The sequence below is a fragment of the Osmia bicornis genome, chromosome 3, assembly GCF_907164935.1.
Source record: "Osmia bicornis bicornis chromosome 3, iOsmBic2.1, whole genome shotgun sequence".
Lineage (NCBI taxonomy): Eukaryota > Metazoa > Arthropoda > Insecta > Hymenoptera > Megachilidae > Osmia > Osmia bicornis.
Window position 1 is genome coordinate 9,868,216 of NC_060218.1, and position 21,929 is coordinate 9,890,144.

Below are 21,929 nucleotides of genomic sequence, written 5' to 3' on the forward strand. Positions count from 1 at the left end.
GTATATTAATGTTATTGTCCGCGTCTATGATTTCAGCTAAATATGAAATTGCCTGAGATAACTGATATGAGCCGGTAAAAAAGATTTTTAATTCCTTCTCTGTCAATTCCGGAAAATCTAATAGTTCAGTTGCTGGTACCTGCTTGAATGGAATTTTTCTTCTGTTCCAATGATACTTCTCATCTTCTATGGCCAATGTATTTTCATCTGATTGATGATTAATTCTCTGTATTATTTCCTGCGAAAGTCCTATGTCAGAATTTAAGCGTTTACCAAATCTATTATTTAAAAAGCAAGTGATTTTACAAAACAATTGTACTTGTGGTAGTAATTTGTTATCCATTTGATGGTGCAAAAGTTTATATTTTTGAGCTATGATACCGTGAATTGCTTCAACGACCCAACGAATTTTCGTGACACGTCTAGAGGCATTTGATTCTACTGTAGTTAGTTGACTACGTTTTCCTTTCAAAGCAGGCATCAGTACTTGATAACCCAATTCCTTCAAATATGATTGTACATCACGAAATCCCCTGTCAACTATGCAAATGTCTCCGCGTTTCATAATGCTTCGTAGGCCATTTGGATCTTGCAAAATGATTTTCATGATCTGAGCATCATTTTGATTCGCATAGAAAGGTCCAAGAATATCAACGACGTATCCATTTGTTGTGCAGACAGTAAACGGTTTACACAGCGGAACTTTCTTCTGACCAGAATATGATTTCCGCTGATACTCGTTATTACTACTTTTTTGATGCCTGATATATGTACCATCGAAAATCAGCGCTAACGGATTTGAAATATTACACAGCTGTTTAGCAATATCGGAGGTTTCATTATCTATCAAATATTCGCGAGAAAAAGAAGCTAACCCGAAGTGAGTAGGTAAAATATCTTTCTGAAATGACACTAAAACTGATTTACAAAAATTAGATACTTGTTGTTCATGCTCTAAACCAAGAATTGCTGCTATCAAACTATTTGAGCTACCAGTACGTAATTTAAATAAAAAAACAACAATGGCCTGTGTAACATTGCGAGTTTCTGAATTCCGCATTGAAGTCATTAGTTCCCGAAGATTAATAACATTTTCCCAAGTTAAACCAGTAAATACCTTAAGACGTTCTTCCGATAACGTAAAATCACCTACTTTATCTTTAATTTCAGAATCGCAACTGGTTGCAATTAATTCAAAATGATTTCTTAATTCATCAACTTCTACTAAACTACTATTAGAATGAATCCGTAATGTTGCAAGAAGTTCGTAATACAACCGTTTGTTTAATAAATGATCACGGCAGCACCGATTCCCTTTGGGAACATATAATCTACGCATCACAAATACCTGCTTGCGTGTTTCAAATGGCACGTTGATGATACCTTGCTTGGACCCACAAACGAAACAGTACCCATGTGTGGCAACTACCCGGGAAAATGGCATTTCGATGTATTCTACATTCGATTCGTCATTGACAATATCTGCAATAAATGACGGGTCTTGTATTGTTGATGTCGGATCAGTATCAGTAGACGACTCTTGAAGCGAAGAGGATGTATCAGCTTCCGGGACAGAGGTTTCAAAAACAGATGTTGGAGATGAAGATGAAAGATCCCGGGATGTTCCAGGTAATGGTTCCTCGACGAAAGACGTAGTGGCTGAAGATGTCGGGGACTGGGATCTTAAAGTTAAGGATGCTTTGACGTTGGATGGTATTGCTGAGGAAGTACTAGGTATCGGTATGGAGGATTCTCTGTCTACAGGTTCTATTATTCCAAATCGAATATTTTTATAAACGAAAAGACGGCAGTTATTACAAAGCATATCACCAACAGCCACCACTTTGTCTAAAATTCGCGAAAACCTAACGGCCTCAGCCACTGAATTAACTTTTTTATTTTGCCCGTGTAACTTGCGAATTATATAATTGCACCTGATGCACCTGGCACGCACAAATGTTCTGCGGTTATACTGCACTCTATCAGAAGACATGCTGGCACTTGTACCGAACACTTAGCAATATGTTAATCGTTTGGAATTTCGTCCAAGACTGATCACGTTTTCCGAATGTTTCCTTGGAGCAAGAATTGTTACACTAGAGGGGGTACTTTGAAAACTTCGAAAAATAAGTAGGTGGGACATTGTTTTCTTCAATTGGCTACTACACCTGTCGGCAAAGGGTGGGGTGATACCTGTAGAAACGCGAGGATCCCAGAAATTCATCAACCCTACGGTTTTTCCAGGTTGACCGCTGAAGGGTCTACGTACGGTTTTTAATTTCCCCCCTGGAACGCTGCTTTTATGACATAGTTCGACTATTGAGAACACAAAGATATTCAAATTCTAAAGGTCTTTATGATTAGGTATTTTGACAACAGAACAGCCGCAATAAACATAAACTCCAGAACACCAAATGCGGACTTATTGTAAAGAACTATAGAGCGATTTGTAGGGGAGCAGTAATATAATTTTCCAATAGTTATAAAAAGGCTTCTTAAGTCATTTCAAAACAGCTATTTCCAATTATCCGTACCATATCGCGTAGAACAGTTTCGATTCATGTTAGAAGGGAATGATGGTGTTATTCCAACACTTTGTCAATTTTCAATAATCCCATCATAAAAGATCAGCCGATGGGTATGAATACAATTACCTTCAAAAAGAAACAATTCTTTTCTATTCTATGTATATACCCAGAGAAGCAGTAGTGCTCCAAAATTATTTTTAAGTATGTATACATAATGATAAAATATTTTAAAAATAATTTTTATACGTTATTAAATGATTATTATTTATTCTTATGTAATTAATAATAACAAAAATGATTTCACGAAAAAAAAAAATTGGACCTTCGTGGGACGCGAACCTACGACAAAAAAGTTCCCAGCGGTTCCGCTGTCCGACACCTTAACCGTTCGGCTATCGCCGCTGTTGGAAAACTCTTCAATATTTCTGAATACAAGGTGTGTATACATTTTCAATTATTTATAATAACTTAACTTCCTCTATTCAGATTTTGCTCCATCCATTGCAGAAATGTTAGAAATCACATAATGCAGTAAGTGTTTAAAGGAAATGTAAAAATTGAAAGTATTTCTCATAATATCGCACGAAATATGTGGAAAATATCGGTTTTTGATTTTTTTCGGTTTGACGCACCAGAATGAAAAATCTGAAAAAAATTGAGGACACCGGTCATGCTAATATCTAACTACTGTAAAAGTAAAAATCTAGTATCTCGAAGGCTTCTACCCGAAATCTCAATTTTTCGACTTTTTTTTGCGTTTTTGATTTTTCACGCCTAGGATTTGCAACCGAAAAATCTGAAAAAATTCACAATCATAAAGAAACATGGCTAGAATATAGCAGAATTTTTTCAGATTTTTTGCGTAAAGCTAAATAGGAGAAATATGGCAAAAACTACTTTTTCTTTCTTACCCTGTAACTACCCTCCCGGTTGAGGTACAGAGTTGAAACTTGGTGTACCATGGTTTTTTGGGATATGCTATCGAATGGTGCATTACGAAGCAAATTCGGCTCAAGGGTACTTTTGACCATCTTATCCTGCTATACCCTTTCATTCTACGAGTCAGTTTGTCCAAATCGAATGAACGTGTTAATCCAGCTTAACGAACTGTATCGTGCATTGCATAATATTCAGCTATAAACATTCGGAATTACGTTGAAACTAATAAACAAAATAATAATATTTTTCAGCAAACAAAATAAGTAAATGATAACAGTCGTAATTATTCGAAAACTAATATTTGAAAAAGGATGTGTCATCTGGTGAAACAATTTCATCGTTACATGAACCATTGTTTCGTCAGGTCCTTGAGGATATACGAAACTGGTTTGACGGTTGTTGCTTATTTAAGTTTCATCTCTGCTCGTGTCACGGATCATTGAACATTAACCACAGTTTTCAATTGCACAGATATTCATCTTCCCCAAGGATTCATAGCCGCGTTTGCGCTCATCGTGCGTTTACCAGATATTTCATTCAACTGGAAAAGCGTAAATCGGAGGAACTGGTAGAAGCAGAAATGTATCATTTAAATATTCTACGATGTACCAGTATTATACACGCTCGATTACATCGTTCAATTTGTATTTGAACGAATAACAGTGCGCTTCGATATTTTTTTTATTTCATTCCAGTAAAAGCAACTATTTACATATTTAGTACGTTTACTCTTTTATTCGAAATGGAGGCGAATTATTTGAATCAAACTCCACTTTTTGAATCTGTTAAAATTTTAATGCCATAGTATTCGATTTATATTTAACTTTTCATATTTTACCAATTTCTTTATTTTCCATTTTTTGGCAGTTAACGCGAATAATTAAAAGAAAACAATAGAAAAACATTATTTTAAATAATATTGCCATTGTACAAATAATATAAAATATCAAATAGAATGTATGAAATGTGAAAATTAACTATTCCTATTCTTAATAATTAGAGCTTCAATACGTTCCACAACACATGCCCACTTTCACTGTGGCCGTCAACGTGTTAAGCGATTTGGCTAATCAATCAGAATAAAATAAGCAACTCACTTGAGACCAGCCACAATTTCCATGGCTGAATTAAAGTTGCCGGTGTTCCAACAGGTTTGTGCCACACGTAGGAGGCAGGACAAAGTTGCCTGTCTTTCTTCTATCGTCGCGCCGCTTGTAATCGCGTGGGTGACCCATGAGCTCACCTAAATAGCATTCAAAGTAATCCTTAAAAGACATCATGTAAATATATCAACTTGAGTGGTATCGAAAACTCATCATTTTAAAAAAATTACACCTATCCATTATCCTCTTTTATCGTTCATTTAATTTCTTAAACATTACCCATAGAATCGGTATTAGAATCGATCATAAATTACGAGGATGATTGGAATTACCTCATTAAAACGATTGATGAGTGTCTGAACGGAAGAGAAGATGTTGGGAACAGGCCAGTTAGACTCTTCTTCGGTCTGGGTCGAGCTGTTGGCGGTACGGGGTGCGGTATAGCTGCGACTCGGCGACGGGGGTGGCTTGGCAGGTGGTTTCTGCGTGTTCTGATCTTGGGACACGTGCCTTAGGTACTCTTGCGGTGGTACCTGGTAAAACAGCTGGTACTCGGTCTCCGTCAACCTGAGCGCCACCTCCTCGGGGAAGTGCAGCAGCTTGTGCAGATCCTCCAGCTCCTCAGAGCTCCGAGGCGGCTGCGGCTGCGGCCGCTTCTCCAGCTCTAATTAAACATTATACTCCCATTTTAATGTCGTTTCTTCTGTCATGTATACGTTGAGGAGAAAAGGAAGCTTTTTCAAAAGTTCACAAAAGATAACCAGAGATTAAAGAATACATTTCCTTTTCTCTTTGAATGTAATTGGTTACTAAAAAGAATACAATTTTTAATTTCGTTAAATAACTCTTTCATATGATAATCTAATTATAACTAAATTATAATTTAGTATACTTGTAACTTATAATTATAATATAATAAATTATATTACATATAATGAAAAATATAGAGGGATTTAATAAAAATTGATATAGTTTCAAAAATAACGATTTATTATTCTTTGAAGTACTTTGGTTTGAAGAAAGACGGAAAGCGCATGCATTGAAGTATTATTCAAAGCACGTCAACAATTTAAAATCTGACCTAATTCCGTCAAAAATAATTAAGATTGGCGCGGCTCGTTGAGCCCAGGCGTGTACGAGCATAATACGTGTACACGAGGGGCCGGAAAATGTGCGAGTGGCATCCATTTCTGGCGACAAGAAGGAGAAGCCGAGTAATTCGACATAACTCGAGTATTATGAATCGCGCTGTTATTAAAGCAATTTATAATACCGAGTTCTCCACGTATGTTCAATGCATACTCCTGTGTACTTTATTTCAACCAAATGCCTTATGTGAATTAATTAAATGAACATACATATATTATTTATTACTTTGAAGTATTAATAATTCATTATAAAACAAAAACTGAATTAAATAGATGTCTGACAAAGAAAATTTGCCACCCTGAAAATGTTGATTTTAATGAAATTGTGTGTTTATTAACTGTGATGATTTTTCGACTTCTATATGAGCTGTTCATAGGTCAAAGAAATTAACTTCATTACAAAAATTTTTTTTAAAATTTTAGTACAAGAGCACTTGATTGATGCTTACCTTTGTATATCTTATCTATTTCCTTACTTTATTTTTGGAGTTAATCAATTTGGCAAATGAACGACTCGTATATAAGAAATTCCAAAGTTTTCAAGATTAACTAACTACGTGGAATTCCTGTTCTGCAAATGTGAGTTTATTTGAACGAATCTATTCTTGGTATGGCGTAAACTGAACATGAAGTTAAATTCTGATATCCATGCTCGTATCAAGAGAAATTTCTACACCTGACATTTCACGAGAAATTAGAGAGGAAAAGAATTTTATTTTGTATATTACATTTATTTCCTGATATAGAACTGTTATTTCTTTTGTCGTATGATCGTGCAAATGACACTCTGGTATTTATTATACACTCGTGACATCAAAACCTTCGCTCGTTAAAAAATGAAACAGAGAGAAGAAATATAGGAAAATATCATGAGTGATTTATAATCTGGTGTACCGTAGAGCTCGAATCCTATACCATTGTGATTTGATGGAGTTTCAGAGACTTCGTGGTATAGAAGAGAGACGAAGGGAAAGAAAGTTTTTCAAACGAAACCACCCGTTTACAGATAGAAAGAAATATCGTTTGTTTTCGTGTCCCTGCGGACAACAGCACATTGAATGAATGAAATTACATCAAGCAATGGAGGAGGTCTGACTTCCGTTAAATTATTACGCTCGAAGGAGACGTTTCCTTCGCTTAGAAAAATTTATATCGTGGCAGCTATAACTATCGGACGATATATTATGTACACGCAACATTTTCCGGATATCAGGCAGCGATGTCGATAAAAAGAGGAAAAGAAATACAACGGATAGAAGTGAAGAAAAATAACGTTAAGGGGAAATAAGTAGATACGAATTAAACGCTGCAAATATTATCAAATTTGGATTTTGGTATCTGAAAAATTCCAAAGGAAACGGAATAATACAGCATTATTATTCAAAATTCTTTGTAAGTCGAAATACAAAATACTCGGATTTTGGTATCTGCAAAATTCCAAAGGAGAAGAAATAATAATCGATTATTATTCAAAAATTTCTGCAATTCGAAATACAAATTCAATTTAGTTCAAATTATTTTCCACGGTTTGTATGTGTTATATAATGGTAAATAAATACTTGAGTGCATCTACTTATATGCATTTCTAAAGCTTCAAATGCATATATTTTCAAGCAGACGATCCTCTGAGAGTTCTCAATGGTAGGACAAACATTGTATGTGTAAGCACAGTAGCTAGGTAATTAGTACTCCAACATACATCAACTTGATTGATAGATCGATACAATCAGATAATGATAAGACAACATGAACGAAGAGGTAGGGAAAGCTTTAAGGTAAATATTGACTGTTAGAGTATTCATCTTTCTAAACGTAACATGCCTTTCAGATAATAATTATCGTATGAGTGGAATCAATTATTAATTAGAAGAATATTCTCCCATCTAACTATAAAATGTATAATTGCAATTGTCTAATTTGGAAGAACCTAATATTTTGTATTCATAATTGCAATTGTGTAATTTTGCAGAAAAATCTGTTAAATAAAATATCTGAATTACCTTTAGAAAAATCTTTCTTGAATCTGTCACATTTACAAAGGCATATACGTTGGCAACAGCTGATAAAAATTTCAGTTTCCTGTACCGGTTCTGTCAATAACAACTGCTCGAAAAGAAACAGTAACCTTGTTGATATCAGTCGAAAAATGGCATTTCAATTTGAAGAGAAATCAACCGAGTAGCTGAATTTTAGCTCCCTGAAGGCATTATACTACGTCACCATCCATCATGTTCACTTGATTTGCCCTCGGTTTCGTGTTTCTCAAGCTAAAATTGATATTATAAAATACTGATGAATTTTTGTAAAACCATTTTTAAAAAATGCATCAACTAATTAAAGATAGAAAATCGATAAACTTTTATCATATCATTCTTTTTAATAACCATGTTTTGATTTCGATTATATTTTATCATTTAGAAAAAAGTAATGAAATTTGAATAAATTACTTTTACGTAATTAAAGTATATCTCAAAGAATTATCTGGAAATGCGATGAGATTTTTGAAGGTACCTTATCAGGTAATGGTTCGGCCACGTGGGGTGGAGGAAGCGGAAGTGGCTGCACTATTTGCCGGTGACGGTGATGAAAACGGTGTTTCTACCCACGGGTGGAAGCACCACTGTTCACCTTTGAAATCAGCCCGACGACCACGACGGGTAATCCCCACGTAGTTTTGCAGCCTGCATCAGGATGGCTCCATTGACCTCTATCCAATGGGATTACTAGGATAGTTTTCGCCTCCTTTATTCCCCTTACCGTCCGTTTTTCTTTCTTCTTTTAAGAATTTTCACGTTTCCTTGCAAATCTGAAAATCAGAGAAAAGAAACTCGTTCAACGAGAAGAATTTTCTACTATTGTGTTATTATTAATATTATTGAAATCGTACTTTAATAGAAGTACTATTTGCAATGAGAAAATATTTTAATTAAATTCCTCGGATGTTTGTTAAATCTAATAAGCATCGCTTTGCAATTTAAATACTCCATCGTTCCTCGCATATGTTAATCATAGAATGCATCTTCAATTATGCAATAATTAGTTTCAAGACAAATTAATTAGTAGTTATTGCTTTTCATTCTTATTATTATTTCCATATCGTGTTATTAACGAATACATTGACCTAATAAAATGTTTTAATGTTAATTTAATTGAATCGCCTTTGTGGTAAAATTTATCGCGCGATTAAAATCGAAATGAAATGAACGATTATTAAAGTATAAATGGGTATCTGTTATACAGAGGATTTGCCGGTATATTAGAGTAATGCCAGAAGAAACTTTCAGAAAGCGCAGTCACTCATTAATCCCTAAAGCGTCAAAGACCTAACTGGAGGTAGCTGTAAACTGTCGTCGACAGAATACTGCGGTATTTAACGACTTCTCAGGAGCAATGTTAATTCCTGTTTCGTCGTTCTTCCGGGATTAAACATCAGTATCTTCCGCGAACTTTCTCGACTTATCGCGAAACTTTGGAATTGGAAACACAATTCGATATAATTTAATTATTTTTTTAATTTTTAAAAAATAAAATTATTTCTCAATTAACATTTAGCTGAATCTTAAACGACGACTATCTCCTGTAATATCTTCATAAAAGTACTTACATTCTTCGTAAAATATATCCCAGTCCTTTTGTATCTTTGATAAATGGCAAACGCTATTCTTCGCAATGTGTTTAAAAACTTCCTTTCGTAGTAAAGCGATGACAAAGGGCATGTTATTACCCCATTTTTATTTTCAACCTAGAGAAATCACTGAACGTGTACGTTTCATGTTCATTCTGCAGCTAGTACCGTTCTCTTTTATATAATTATGAAATGAAATTGAACATTTTCTGAAAATATATATGATTTTCAGACTGCAAAGTAGAAGCGTTCCCAGAAATAACTCAAACGGTTTGCATTGTATTCAAACGGCATTGTTGCAGCATATTCGTTAATACAGCTTTTGAGGAGCATTGTGAATAATATACTGAATTCTATAATTCATGTGGTATCTTTTTGAACATGATATAATACATTTTTAATTATGAAATACTAATAAACCAAATTAATTGTTTACATTAGAATCAAGTCTTGTTCAATGATATCTGTTTCTATGGCAGATATTTATTACAAAAGCTAGATAGTAGTAGCTGCATTGTGCATTTCCCATGAGAATTGCATTTATATGAAACAACAGCAATTATACGTGCAAGATAGTGCCATTACACAAGAATGAAGTATGGGCTTGGTTAGCCAAGATTTCGTATATGTGCGAACGTATAGGTTGCTCGATTTGTTTCTGATATAATCTCTAAACTGTACACTTAATTGCATCCTGCAGCTATGTTTTCAGCGTAATTAAATGCACTAATTTAAGGGAATAATAGAGGTAATTACGCTCGCAGTTTCAATGACCGTTACATATTTTTATTCCAATAAAATGGGAACTAAAATTGCAATTTCACATTATTTTTGCCCTGCTTTTAAATACTTGTTATAAACCTTCAGTTTCATAAGACACTTAAAATGTCAATAACTGATTAGAACGTCAATTTTCAAAGTACCTGAAAGAGTGTTGACTTTTAATTCACCCCAAGAGAGGATTTATTTTTTGAGTAAAATTTCAAAGAATATGATCGTATTTTTTCTAAACTTATAAAACTCCGGGTTTTCAAGGAGAAATTTGGGAAATAAAAATTTCTTTATACTTTTAAGAAATACGATAACGTGCAGAAAAGAAGCGAGCCTGAATTCTTCGGTATTCCGTTCAAGCTCTGTTCGCGCTAAAGAAGTTTATCTCGTTTGCACTTCGCATGGTGTACGATATTGTACCATGCTTTGTTTTTCTGCCACAGATTTTATGAAACCGGCGAGCGTACGTTGGCAAAGAAAACTCCGCGAGGGTGGAGAATGTTCAGTAACTTTTCAAGTTTATTAGTCTCGAGGGGTGGTGCTCCTGTTCTTATTGAAACAAACTTCTAACACCGTTGACTAATTGGAGAATACATTTCTGTCTTTTCCAACAGCACAGATTCACTGATTTCGATGATCGTGTTTAAAGTAAATATTGCACGCGATCCGATTATAATTGATTAATTTTCACATTGCAAAGATAATGACGATTATTTTAATTCAATTCCGTGGTCCACTTCTCGCATGCTTAAAATCGCGCGACACAGATTTATTCAGCCGCAGACAAATCCTATTAAACCGTAGCCGTCTAGCAAACAAACGAGTCAATTTTGTTCATCGGGCTTTATATCGATGGAAGTAAACGGAAGTGAACCGGTACGATTCCATTTTCGTAGCAGTGAACCGAATGAAGTATTCGTTCGTTGTCGTTTACACGAATGGATTTACGCGATAATTAACTATACCGGCTTTTTCTTTTGTTCGCCGAAATAGAATCGACTGGTGTTGAGGAACTCTTCTGTTTCAATATACAATAGGAAGAGGCGGAGAAAATCGAATATTTCAAATTTTTTGTAGCGGATGTAATTATCTTTGTAACAGATACAAAATGCAGAAAATAAAATTTCCAGCTATCGTCCATCTCTTTCTTACTACCAAGGATGAAACGAGCTTTTATAAAAGTTCTATCGTTCCTTTTGGTCGCCTTGACCCATTATGTGACTGTTGCCCTCTGACAATAAGGCGAAGTTGTGGTAAGCGATCACCCGAGGCGATGAAAGAGCTGCCCCGAAGGTCTTCGGTTGCACAGGCTTGTTTTAACCCTCGGACGACGCGGCGGACCATGGAGAAAGCCCCAAGTTTACTTACACGCATGTACTCAAAAAGCGATAATTATTTTCAAATTTAATTTCCTTAAAATAAAAAATTAATGCAGCTACTTCGATATTAATATAGGAACACTTAAGGGATTAATAAGTAAACGAGATTAAAAGTTAAAAGCTCATTATCGATGTAATGTAATGACGTTTAAATCCTTTGACGATTGGGTAATGATCGGAAAATTTTTCAAACGTTCGACAAATTGAGAGATGTTTATGAGAAGCTGAACGAAAGGCCATCAATCTACGAAGCTCTCAGTGGATTTTGTTTCGTCGGCTTTTTTCGATTTTCCGCATTTTTCACTTTTTCATTCAGCCCTGACTCCAGTTTTTGCGTTGCAGATATTATGATGCAATATCGAGCGCGTTTAAAGCTGACATAACCGACTGGAAAATTCACAAATACCCAACCCTCTGCATTTCGCAATTATTTGATAACACATTTTCATCTGTGTATTTCAATATTGATGTATTTTCCATATTTTAATATTGAAATTCTGGTTAAATTTTCTATCGAAAAATTCCATATATTCAAAATCGTTATTATTTACCTATATAATCTTTATTTGAGTGTTTCAATTTTTCATTTAATTTTATAGTTCTCATTTCTAAAATAGCAATAAAGTTTCTACGTACTTCGAATATAATTCTTTGGCTGTCGAATTATTTCTTCTTTTGTTGATCCTACATTTACGTCGGTCTAAAATCTATCTTTCCGAAAAATGTCTCCCACAAAAGGGCAAAGATAAATCAACGTGACATTATTTTTCCGGTTATACATTTTAAATCACGAATTTATATCTCAACTCACGGTTTACCACGGACAAAAAGTGTTGCATTAAACTTGTCTTCCTTCCTACGCTTCCTTCGACGTTCTCTATTACTTTCCGCCTCGCCATCGCAACGAAAGCTTTTATAAAATCATGGTTAAATCTCATCACAGTGCGGCATTTATTTTCTTTTGCGAAACAATGTTTCCGGCATCAACACGGCCAAGCATCAAAGTGCTCGTCAGCAAATGTATCGGGGGAAAAATTGTGGCCTTCGTTGCATGCCGGAGGACGCAATGCCATTCCTCTGGGTTGCCTCGTATTTTCTTCAATCGCAGTCTTAAATATAATGCCTTTTAATTATAATAAAAGATTCGTTAAATTTGTTTGAGAAAGAAAATAAGAAACTAGACAGGTACGAATTAAACTTGAAAATAGAGTGAAATTAAACCGATCGAAAGAAAATTACGCTCTTATAGGATTTCAATTACATCAAACCGAGAAAGAAAATTACAGTTAGCATTTGTAACAGATGTCAAAGTTGAACTTCCACGTGTACCTCCATATCTCTGAATAGACGGAAGCCAATTGACCGTAGTTCGGGCCAGGAGGTACGAGAAAACGAGGGGAAGACGTGTAATATGTGGGGCGGTCGATGGGGCCGTTTATATTGCGTTACGTGTGCTTTTAAGTTTCGCGCAGCTCTGTTTTTTCGCACATCCACGTTCGACAAAAAATTAACCCTCTGCAACCGACATTTTTTGTGACTGCGAAAATAAATGATGAAGTATCTTCAAAGGTACCTAAGTTTGTACTACTGCATCGAAACTAGGGATTAATCCTCAGAACGAGGGTGAACTTATTATTAAACTTTTTATTTATTTTTTTTAATATTAGAACGATCGATAAACAAATTGACAGATGGTTTAATAGACAGAAATAGGTATTTGTAAAATGTCCATGGAAAGGTATACATTCACTTTCAATAGAGTAGTATAGATATCAATCGAAGCCAGGTTGAAAAGACATACCTGAAATGGTACATAAAGGTGATAAAGGAAATAGGTATGTATATATGTAAATCGTTGTATACACGTAAGAAAACAGCTGTATTTTGAAGCTATTGTCAATATTGCTAGCTTCTATGTACACATTGGTGCTACAGAAGTCCATTAACTCGTTCATTTGTTGTTTGGTGTATAATCAGCCGAGCCGGGTCCATTGTGACTCCGTTCTACGAAACATGCTCAACAGTATTTTAAGCTTTTATCAATAAAATCAAAATATTAACATAGAAGGAAACAATATCGTCAATTTGATAGTTACTCAAAACAGGGGTATGCATATAGAGAAATATGAAGACATAACAAAAATTTCAGTAATTTCACGAATGGTAAGCTAATGATGATAAGCAAATTGGTATACACGTTTATTTTAAGCTTTTACCACTAAAATCAAAATATTAACATAGATGGAAATAATATCGTCAATTTGACAGTCACTGAAAACAGAGACGTACTAAAAATTTCAGTAATTTCACGAATGGTAAGTAAATTGGTATACACGTTTATTTTAAGCTTTTACCACTAAAATCGAACTATTAAGATACATGGAAATAGTACCGTCAATTTGACAGTCACTCAAAGCAACGGTAGATACTACGTGTATAGCGAAATATAGAGTATGTACCAAAAATCTGAGTAATTTCACGAATGGTGAGCTATAGATGGTAAGCAAATTGGTATACACGTGCTCAGGTGCATCCCTAACGTGCACGCGTTCGTGATATAAAGTGATATGTGTGCAACATGTAGTAGCTTCTCGACGATGGACACGTTATCACCGCTACTGCTGGAGGTTCCATGATCGATCCTATCAAACTCCATTAACTCGTTCGTTCACCTGCTATCTACCCTGTACCTGCATTCACGTGTGTCGTCAGGTTTACTATGAACCTAACGTATGGGCTAATTTTGGACAATCAAAACACGTCGATATATCTAATTGAAACACGAATCCATTTTGTAAAAAAGGATAATGCATTAGTATATAAGCAAATGAATCAACTATTTTCTTCCTGTATGATTGTTAGAAATTTCCTGGAATTTTATTGATAATACCAGTGCAAATTGTAACAATGAAACTTTTAATTAAGAAATAATGTTGGAGAATACTTTATTTGAAATTGCTGATTATTTTATATAAAACGACATGTATTAGTATATAAGCAAATGAATCAACCCCTATTTTCTTCGTGTATGGTTGTTAGGAACTTCCTGGAATTTTATTGGCAATACTAGTGCAAATTGTAACAATGAAACTTTTAATTAAGGAATAATGTTGGAGAGTACTTTGTATGAAATTTCTAATTATTTTATATAAAACGACATGTATTAGTATATAAGCAAATGAATTAACCCTAATTTTCTCCATGCATGGTATAGTTGTTAGAAATTTCCTGGAGCTTAATTGGCAATGTTAATACAAATTGTAACAATGAAACTTTTAATTAAGGAATAATTTTAGACTGTATTTAATACGAAGTTGCTAATGTTCAACACGTTAATTATTTTGAGAAATCCATTCAATTTATAGAATTTTCATAAAGTCTTCGCAGGACAATTGGAAAAGTCGTTCACCAAAAAAGTCTTTAAAGGACGGCATTGCATTCCTTCGGGGACGTTGTTATTTACCGTTCTATGGGTCCATTGAAAACTTTCAATGACTTCTAAACTCAGTTTAGTGAAGTAAGTCAAAAGGACTTTCGGAACTGTTAATGAGTATTTTAAGAAGCAGTTAATTGAAATGAAATCGAACTTTCTTCGGGACTGGAATTCTGATGGTATTGTTTGGTTGAAATATTTTATATCATACTCGGGATGAATAAGAAAAGAAAGATAACAGGAAATTTGAAGAATTTCATTGAACGTTCTTCAGATGAACGACGGAAAAATGTACGCTTGTCAGGATAAAACCCAGAGAAATTCATATGTTTATATCACATAATCCGTCTTTGTTAAGAGGATAGGATGAAAGAGATTTAAGAGGAATTATGAAAAATCGGCGACTGTACCTTGCAACTGAATAGCTATAACCCTCTATGAATTTATTTTACCCCTTCAAGTTTTTCAGTACTATCTGAAATAATTAAATCTCGACTAAACATCGCTAATCATTCGATTATACAAAATTCGTGGGATCGATCATCGGATGTTAATTTAAAATTTAAATTAATATTTTGCTACGATACACGTCTGATACGAGCTTATAACGTTCAACTACCGGTGTTAGATGTTGCAGACCGGAATGCTTTGATACATTATGTGCACGTCTAGCTTCGACAGTTGACCCATTCATAAAGGTATTAATTATACTTGACTTACGATGCTGTCCTTCATAAGCTCTAATACGTTTAGTATGATACATTTAATAAGGCAATATTAGTTGATGTCCAGACGTTAAACAATTCATTAGCAATCATCCAATTAGTGGCACTAATCTTGATAATAATTACATTAACAGATGTAACTTTCTTGTAAATCACTTTTATAGTAATGTAAAAGATTTAAATATCAATCAATTAAAAATTTTTTCATAAATCTTCAAGTATGTATGAGAACTTACTACTTATTTATAACGTATTGATTATAGCGGGAAGATAGGTATTTGTAAAGCAAAAGTTGTAAGAGGGCCATGGAAAAATTGTGCCCCAAACTCTTGAGATTTGCATTTAATTTGATTATCAAAGTGGTTTGGATCTATCAACTATGCATAGAACGAAGTCGCGTTGATAATAGAAATACAGATGCAACTTCAGAGTTGCAAACCGTTACTTTGATGTTTCGATAAATATTCTTCGTTACTTTTAATCCGTTTTAGAAATTTTCAACAGCGATAAGCTAAGTAGTGAAAATATTTAAATGAAGCTTTAACCGAAAATACTTTTACCAGCTGGTATCTTTTATGAAAAGACGTTAATTATAATAAGGCATCTGAAGTAGCAGTATTATATAAATTTTATTCTACGTTTAAATCTGTTTTAATTTTATAATTACACAGGATAACGTTCCAAGAGTAACTTCTGCAGATTACTGATGAGGGAACTTCAATTAATTTCAATCTCTTTGAGTAAAATATAGAAAGAACTATACCGAAATACAATTTAACATCATCGTGTTAAAAGATAAAATTATTAAGTCTTTATTGAATTTTCTTTCTCATAATCTTAACTTCCCTATAAAGGTTTATCTATAAAATGAATGGTAATTACATTATAATGTAAATGTGGATATTCATAGAAAATTGTTAACTTCAATAAACTTCACTGGAATTGCTCGATTTTTCGAATTCTTTGTTATAAAAACCGATAAAAATTCAAATCCATGAAGCTGAAAAATTAAATTATATAAACTAAGAATGAAAGAAAACCAATGAAAAAACCTTTGAAGATTATATGAAGCATCAAAAAGAGATGAAATGTTAAAAAGTGGTACCGTAACGAGAGATGCCTTTATTCAACTAGTATAAGTGAGATCAATTAAAAATTGTGATTCTTGTGAAAATGTGGTAAATGTTAAGAATTCTTGTTCAGAATTCCTGAGCCACGCCCAAGTAGAAAGTTCTCAGATCGATATCACATGTGTGTATCACTTTTATGAGTATATCTATAATCCTCTTAAAACTCATTTAAGATTTGCAAATTTTACGTATTGAGAAATTCAATTTCCCAGACTGTTCAAATAAAAAATAAAAAAAGAAGGTTAACACCTTTCTGTGATTAAACACATTAATTTCTGCAGTGTTTGTTATATTTTATGTTAACCCTCTGATGGCAGACCAGGGAGAGAGCCCTAATTTTAATTAAATTTTTTATTTCATCTTACTTTCAATTTCTAAATTTTACACTGTTCCTTAAAAAATTGTTGAATTTAAAAATGCATTGATCTGTTATGTGATTCACAATAAATCTTTCTGGTAATTAAGAATAAAGTCGTCAAATTGGAATAATAGTCAGCAACGACAGTTTACTTCCCATGAAGACGCATGGCATAATACGTGTCGCGTTGGTAATTCAGACTGTGACATTTTGTCCATCTAATAAATGGCTTCTGTGCGTGTCAATTCGAGCGCAGCAGCCCATATTCCAGTATCTGCTCACATTAGGAGATTCGATCTGTGCTCCAATTGTTCTCGATATTCAACGCGGCCTACCTCACCCTCGAAACAGCAGGTAAGTACGTAACTGTAGCGTATCTCGACAAGAGGGTGAACATTCCAAATCCTTTGTAACAAAAGAAATTCAGGAATTCTCTACCATTGTGGAATCGGAGATTTTGCAGTTTTGTAACTGCAAACTTGGTATTCAAATATCAAGGCATACCCTTTCGAATTCCAATACATAATTTTTTATTGGAATTTGTAACTTTGAAACGAAAGTTACGTATAAAATATACTTGCAGAAGCAAAAGTAAACTTGTTGCATTCGCTCGAATGACGAGACTCCCCAACGATTAAACGAATTACCTCAATTTCACCATGGAGTTTACAATCTTTATTCTATTAGAAACTCCTCCGTTTCAAGAGGCAAACTTTGTTCGAGCACCATGGAAAAAAATACCACCCTTCTTTTCCTTCCTCGCAAGAAAGGGTAAAATGTTTTGGAAGATCTAGAAACATCCGCGAGGCGTAAGATCGTTCGAAAGCGAAAGTTTCAAGCCCTAACCGAGTTAGTTTTCTAACGAGCCACACATTTTTACGGATTTCTTTCGCGTAAAAGAGAAGTTTAACTGCCTTAATTAGTCTTCTATATAGTATTAAAGCGTTATAGTAGTAAAGTGGAAGCTGAGTAGCCCCTTTGAAGGAACGAACCAGAGGCAGGTAAATGTTTTACTTACACACAACGATCCAGATTCTGTTATGTCCTCCCTTTGTTATCCCTGTTTCCTAACAAAACACTATTTACTTTTAGAACAATTTTTTATGCTTGTATTTAACAAGGGTATAAAAATACAGTGAATGAGGAGAGCAACAGGTACTTATGTGTACGACGTACTGATCTTTACAAATTTGTTGCGTGAATCAGCAAGTAATAAATGTAGCTTCCCTTTTCAAACATATCACCCTTTTGGAAAATACGAAAAATGGTAAACCTTTGAAGGTTCTTGAATATGACGATATTCGGTTGGCGAAGCACGTATACGTGAACCGATGTGAACACATAAATTAGATCTAGTTTGCGTTCACTGATACATACGTTGATTGTCGACGGTTTCCGTGCCTACAGAATTTAGTACGTTTCCACCCCCGTAAGCCACGTTCCCACTAAATAAATTCACGCCCTCGTATAATCCACGCGCGTTAGGGATTTTCAACCAAATTAACGAAATCAGGGAAATTGGTCGCATCGACAAGGAAATACTTTTGCGTACGTTAAATGTAATTAATTTTACATCTAATAAGGGTTAAATTTTAATTAGAATGAACTCGAATGATAAATACGAAATTAACGAGTTAAGATTCAAGTGGACGAAATTAATTCTAATGATCTTTGAATATGACGCATGATAAAGAAAAATTGCTCTGAACCAAATGCGGGCAATAAAGAAAAATTGAAGAATGTGAAGAATGATTCGAAACCATTCCGTACCAACAGGACACTTTACGTGTAAAAAAGTGGGTAAAGAGAAAGGAAAAAGCTTGAAAGAAGAAAAAAAACTCTAACTAACAAAGGAACTGGAAAAGTGAAAAGAGAACGGCTCAAACAAACTATTTTTAAAAGCTGAAACAATGTAGAAGCCCGAGAGAAGGAACGGATAAACGTATAGAGTACAACGCGGAATGAGACAGATAGGTACGAAGTTCTTTGCTTAAACAAAAGAAATAGTAAAGAACAAAGGTATTGTGAAATGTTGAGGGTCCAAACCGACGATCAATATTTAGACAAACATGCCCTTGGAAAATCGTTTTATTCGAATTATAATGAAAGAAATTTTTTTCATAAAATTCTACTCACCCTCTCAAATTTAATGTGGACAACATTAACGATATCTTTGCAATTATACAATCGCTTCAGACCTGTAACAAAAAGACAGAAAATTAATTTTATGTTAATAACGCTTTAACCTTCTTAATTAACTCTTAATTAACTCTTAATTAATCCTCGAACGGCGGACCACGGAGAAGGCCCTAATTTTAATTTAATTTTTCATTTCACATTATTTCTATTTTCTAAATTTTACACTCTTCCTTCAAAAATTACTTTTCCAATTTATGAAACCCTTTCCTTCAAAAATATACTTCGTAAGTTTGGATCACGATTGACCCAGACTCCGCTGTTCAAGGGTTAAGTATCATGATAAGATGTTTGAAGGTTCAATTTTGGCTGCCTTATCACATCGGTACGAAAAGTTCGGAAGATACTGAAATTATTACGCTGAATGGTTGAACGGGACCGAATACTGCTGCTTATAATGGCCATTATAATTTTACTCTCTTTGTTTCAAACATCCCATTACATAGTCGGTACACAGTATATCGATTAATAGGATCTCCGTGAAAGCAGCGGAGTCGTACTAAATAACAGACCGATGTTTCCATGGAATTTTTCTTCAATAGCATACTGTCTATATTGCAGATTGCGGACTACTAGAGTAGGATCAGGAAACGCTTGTTAAAGCGGATGCAGATGCAATGAATGATGGAATTAAGACAATTGCATTGTTCGTCATGAACCTATCGAAAAAATATGGTTTCTGTCACTGAATCCCTTCCATCGAGCAACGATCAATAAAACAGAAATATATAAAAATAATATACCTCGTATTCCTGCCTTTGTTATAAGAAACACGAGACCCATTTAGGTAAGAAGGTTCCACCCAGCGCGTTTCATGCACACGCTCGCTGGAGCGAGCGAGGAGTGTGAATAATTTTTGGCAGAAAGGAGCCAGCTAACAGTGAAATTATTCCATATATTTTTCCCGCTCGGGATAAAGGGTACATAAATTTTATTCGCGTACCTTACGGCGTTAAAATCAAATTTTACCGAGGAGAGTTTGCCAAATCGATACCAAACGATACTTAAACCGTGTTAGAATTTTTCACGGATAGGTGTCTTTAATTAATTAATCATTTATTCAACATAATAATTTTATGTAAGGTGTCTTTTGACTAAGCCAATTCGCAGTATTTCTATGAATGAAGATAGAAGAAAATGAGGAGTTCAGGATCTTGATAAGATGAAAATTGGATGATTCTATGCAAAAGAAAAGTTCAATTGCACTTTCCGTGCGCTCCGATGTAAGTAACTTAATAAGAAGCACGGACTCGTAAAGATTAACAAGATATGGAAGGTTTCCCTCTGTCAATTCTCCCTATTTTCAACCAAAAGGAATCGTTCGAATTTTTAATCAGGAATTTATAGAGTATTGCTATTGAATCGTAATTACGACGTAACTCGACTTACTTGAAAAAAAGTGCATTTTTGAAAGAATTTATTTTCGTTAAAACAGAAGGAAAATCCGATCGTTCCACCATAAGAAGGCTTGATTTCAATTAACGCAAGATCATCGAAGAATAAAATTACGTATACCAAGCTGTACGCACGCTTATCCATTCAGTCGTAATTGTAAATTAACATTTTTATACGGTCGGGGTTAATGAATTTGAATTTTATACCCTTTCGCCAGCTATTCCTCGGCCACCTTTTACCGGGCTATCTAGATTACTACCTTAAACGAAGCAAGTTTTTGCTATTATACTACTTACACTGACCGTATATTCCTAACAGAAAATATGTTTCGCGATAAAAAAAATAAATTAAAAGATATAAGAGCTGAATATTTTATACACTCGTAACACTAAGATTGTGGAACGCTTATTAAACTTCAAATAAATTCAAGAAAAGTTAAAAAGAATTTGATGGAAAAATTTTTTTTTTAATTTTATTATTACACTACCGCCAAGAAGTTTGGAAACATTTGAATTGTTTTAAAAAATAATTAAAAATGTACTGCATTGTATTCTTTTGCTTAATTCTACAGTGGGTGATCAAATTATTATGAACAGATGGAAAACTTACATATTCTATGTTTCCGATGCTATTATGTATTCCATAAAAGTGTAATAAAAACAGCCTACCTAACTAATAAAAAAATTCAAGTTTTACCGTGGCCTGAAAACTCACCAGATATAAACGCAATAGAAAATCTATGAAAATTATTAAAGCGTCGCATTGCATCATAGTCAATAACTAACAAGCAACAAGTGATTGATAAAATTATATTTGTACGGCATCAGGACCCAGAAATGCTAGAAAATTGCCGAAAAAATATGGAAAGCATGCCGAGACGTATTCAGGCAATTATAGATGCCAAGGGCGGTGTAACCAAATATTAACATTATATGTATTTTAAATTATAAAAGTTGTAAAATATAGCAATATCATAATAATACAAATATAAAAGTAAGTTTTGCAATAAATAGGGATTCCATTCCCCATCAAACTTCAAATAAGTGGTAATTTCGAACTGTTCATAATAATATGATCACCTACTATAATACTGTTCTCTTCTATATTAATATATAGGTGAAGTATATATTTTATGTATTATGCAATGCAGTTGAATTATTTATTTAAATCTCTTTGTTTCCAAACTTTTTGAATTTTTT

General features: G+C 34.1%; 1 protein-coding gene across 3 annotated transcripts in view; it reads right to left on the reverse strand.

The window, feature by feature from the left end:
• Positions 1-21,929, reverse strand: part of LOC114874280 (1-phosphatidylinositol 4,5-bisphosphate phosphodiesterase epsilon-1-like) — an 85,430-nt gene that overhangs the window by 28,071 nt on the left and 35,430 nt on the right. For all 3 annotated transcript variants that reach the window (XM_029183442.2, XM_046284968.1, XM_046284969.1), the window contains exons 3-6: positions 19,276-19,337; positions 8,230-8,524; positions 4,903-5,234; positions 4,565-4,710 (exon numbers count right to left, since the gene is read on the reverse strand). In XM_029183442.2, coding sequence (XP_029039275.1) covers positions 4,565-4,587 — 23 coding nt within the window. In that variant the 5' untranslated portion in view covers positions 4,588-4,710; positions 4,903-5,234; positions 8,230-8,524; positions 19,276-19,337. The remainder of the gene's footprint in view (positions 1-4,564; positions 4,711-4,902; positions 5,235-8,229; positions 8,525-19,275; positions 19,338-21,929) is intronic.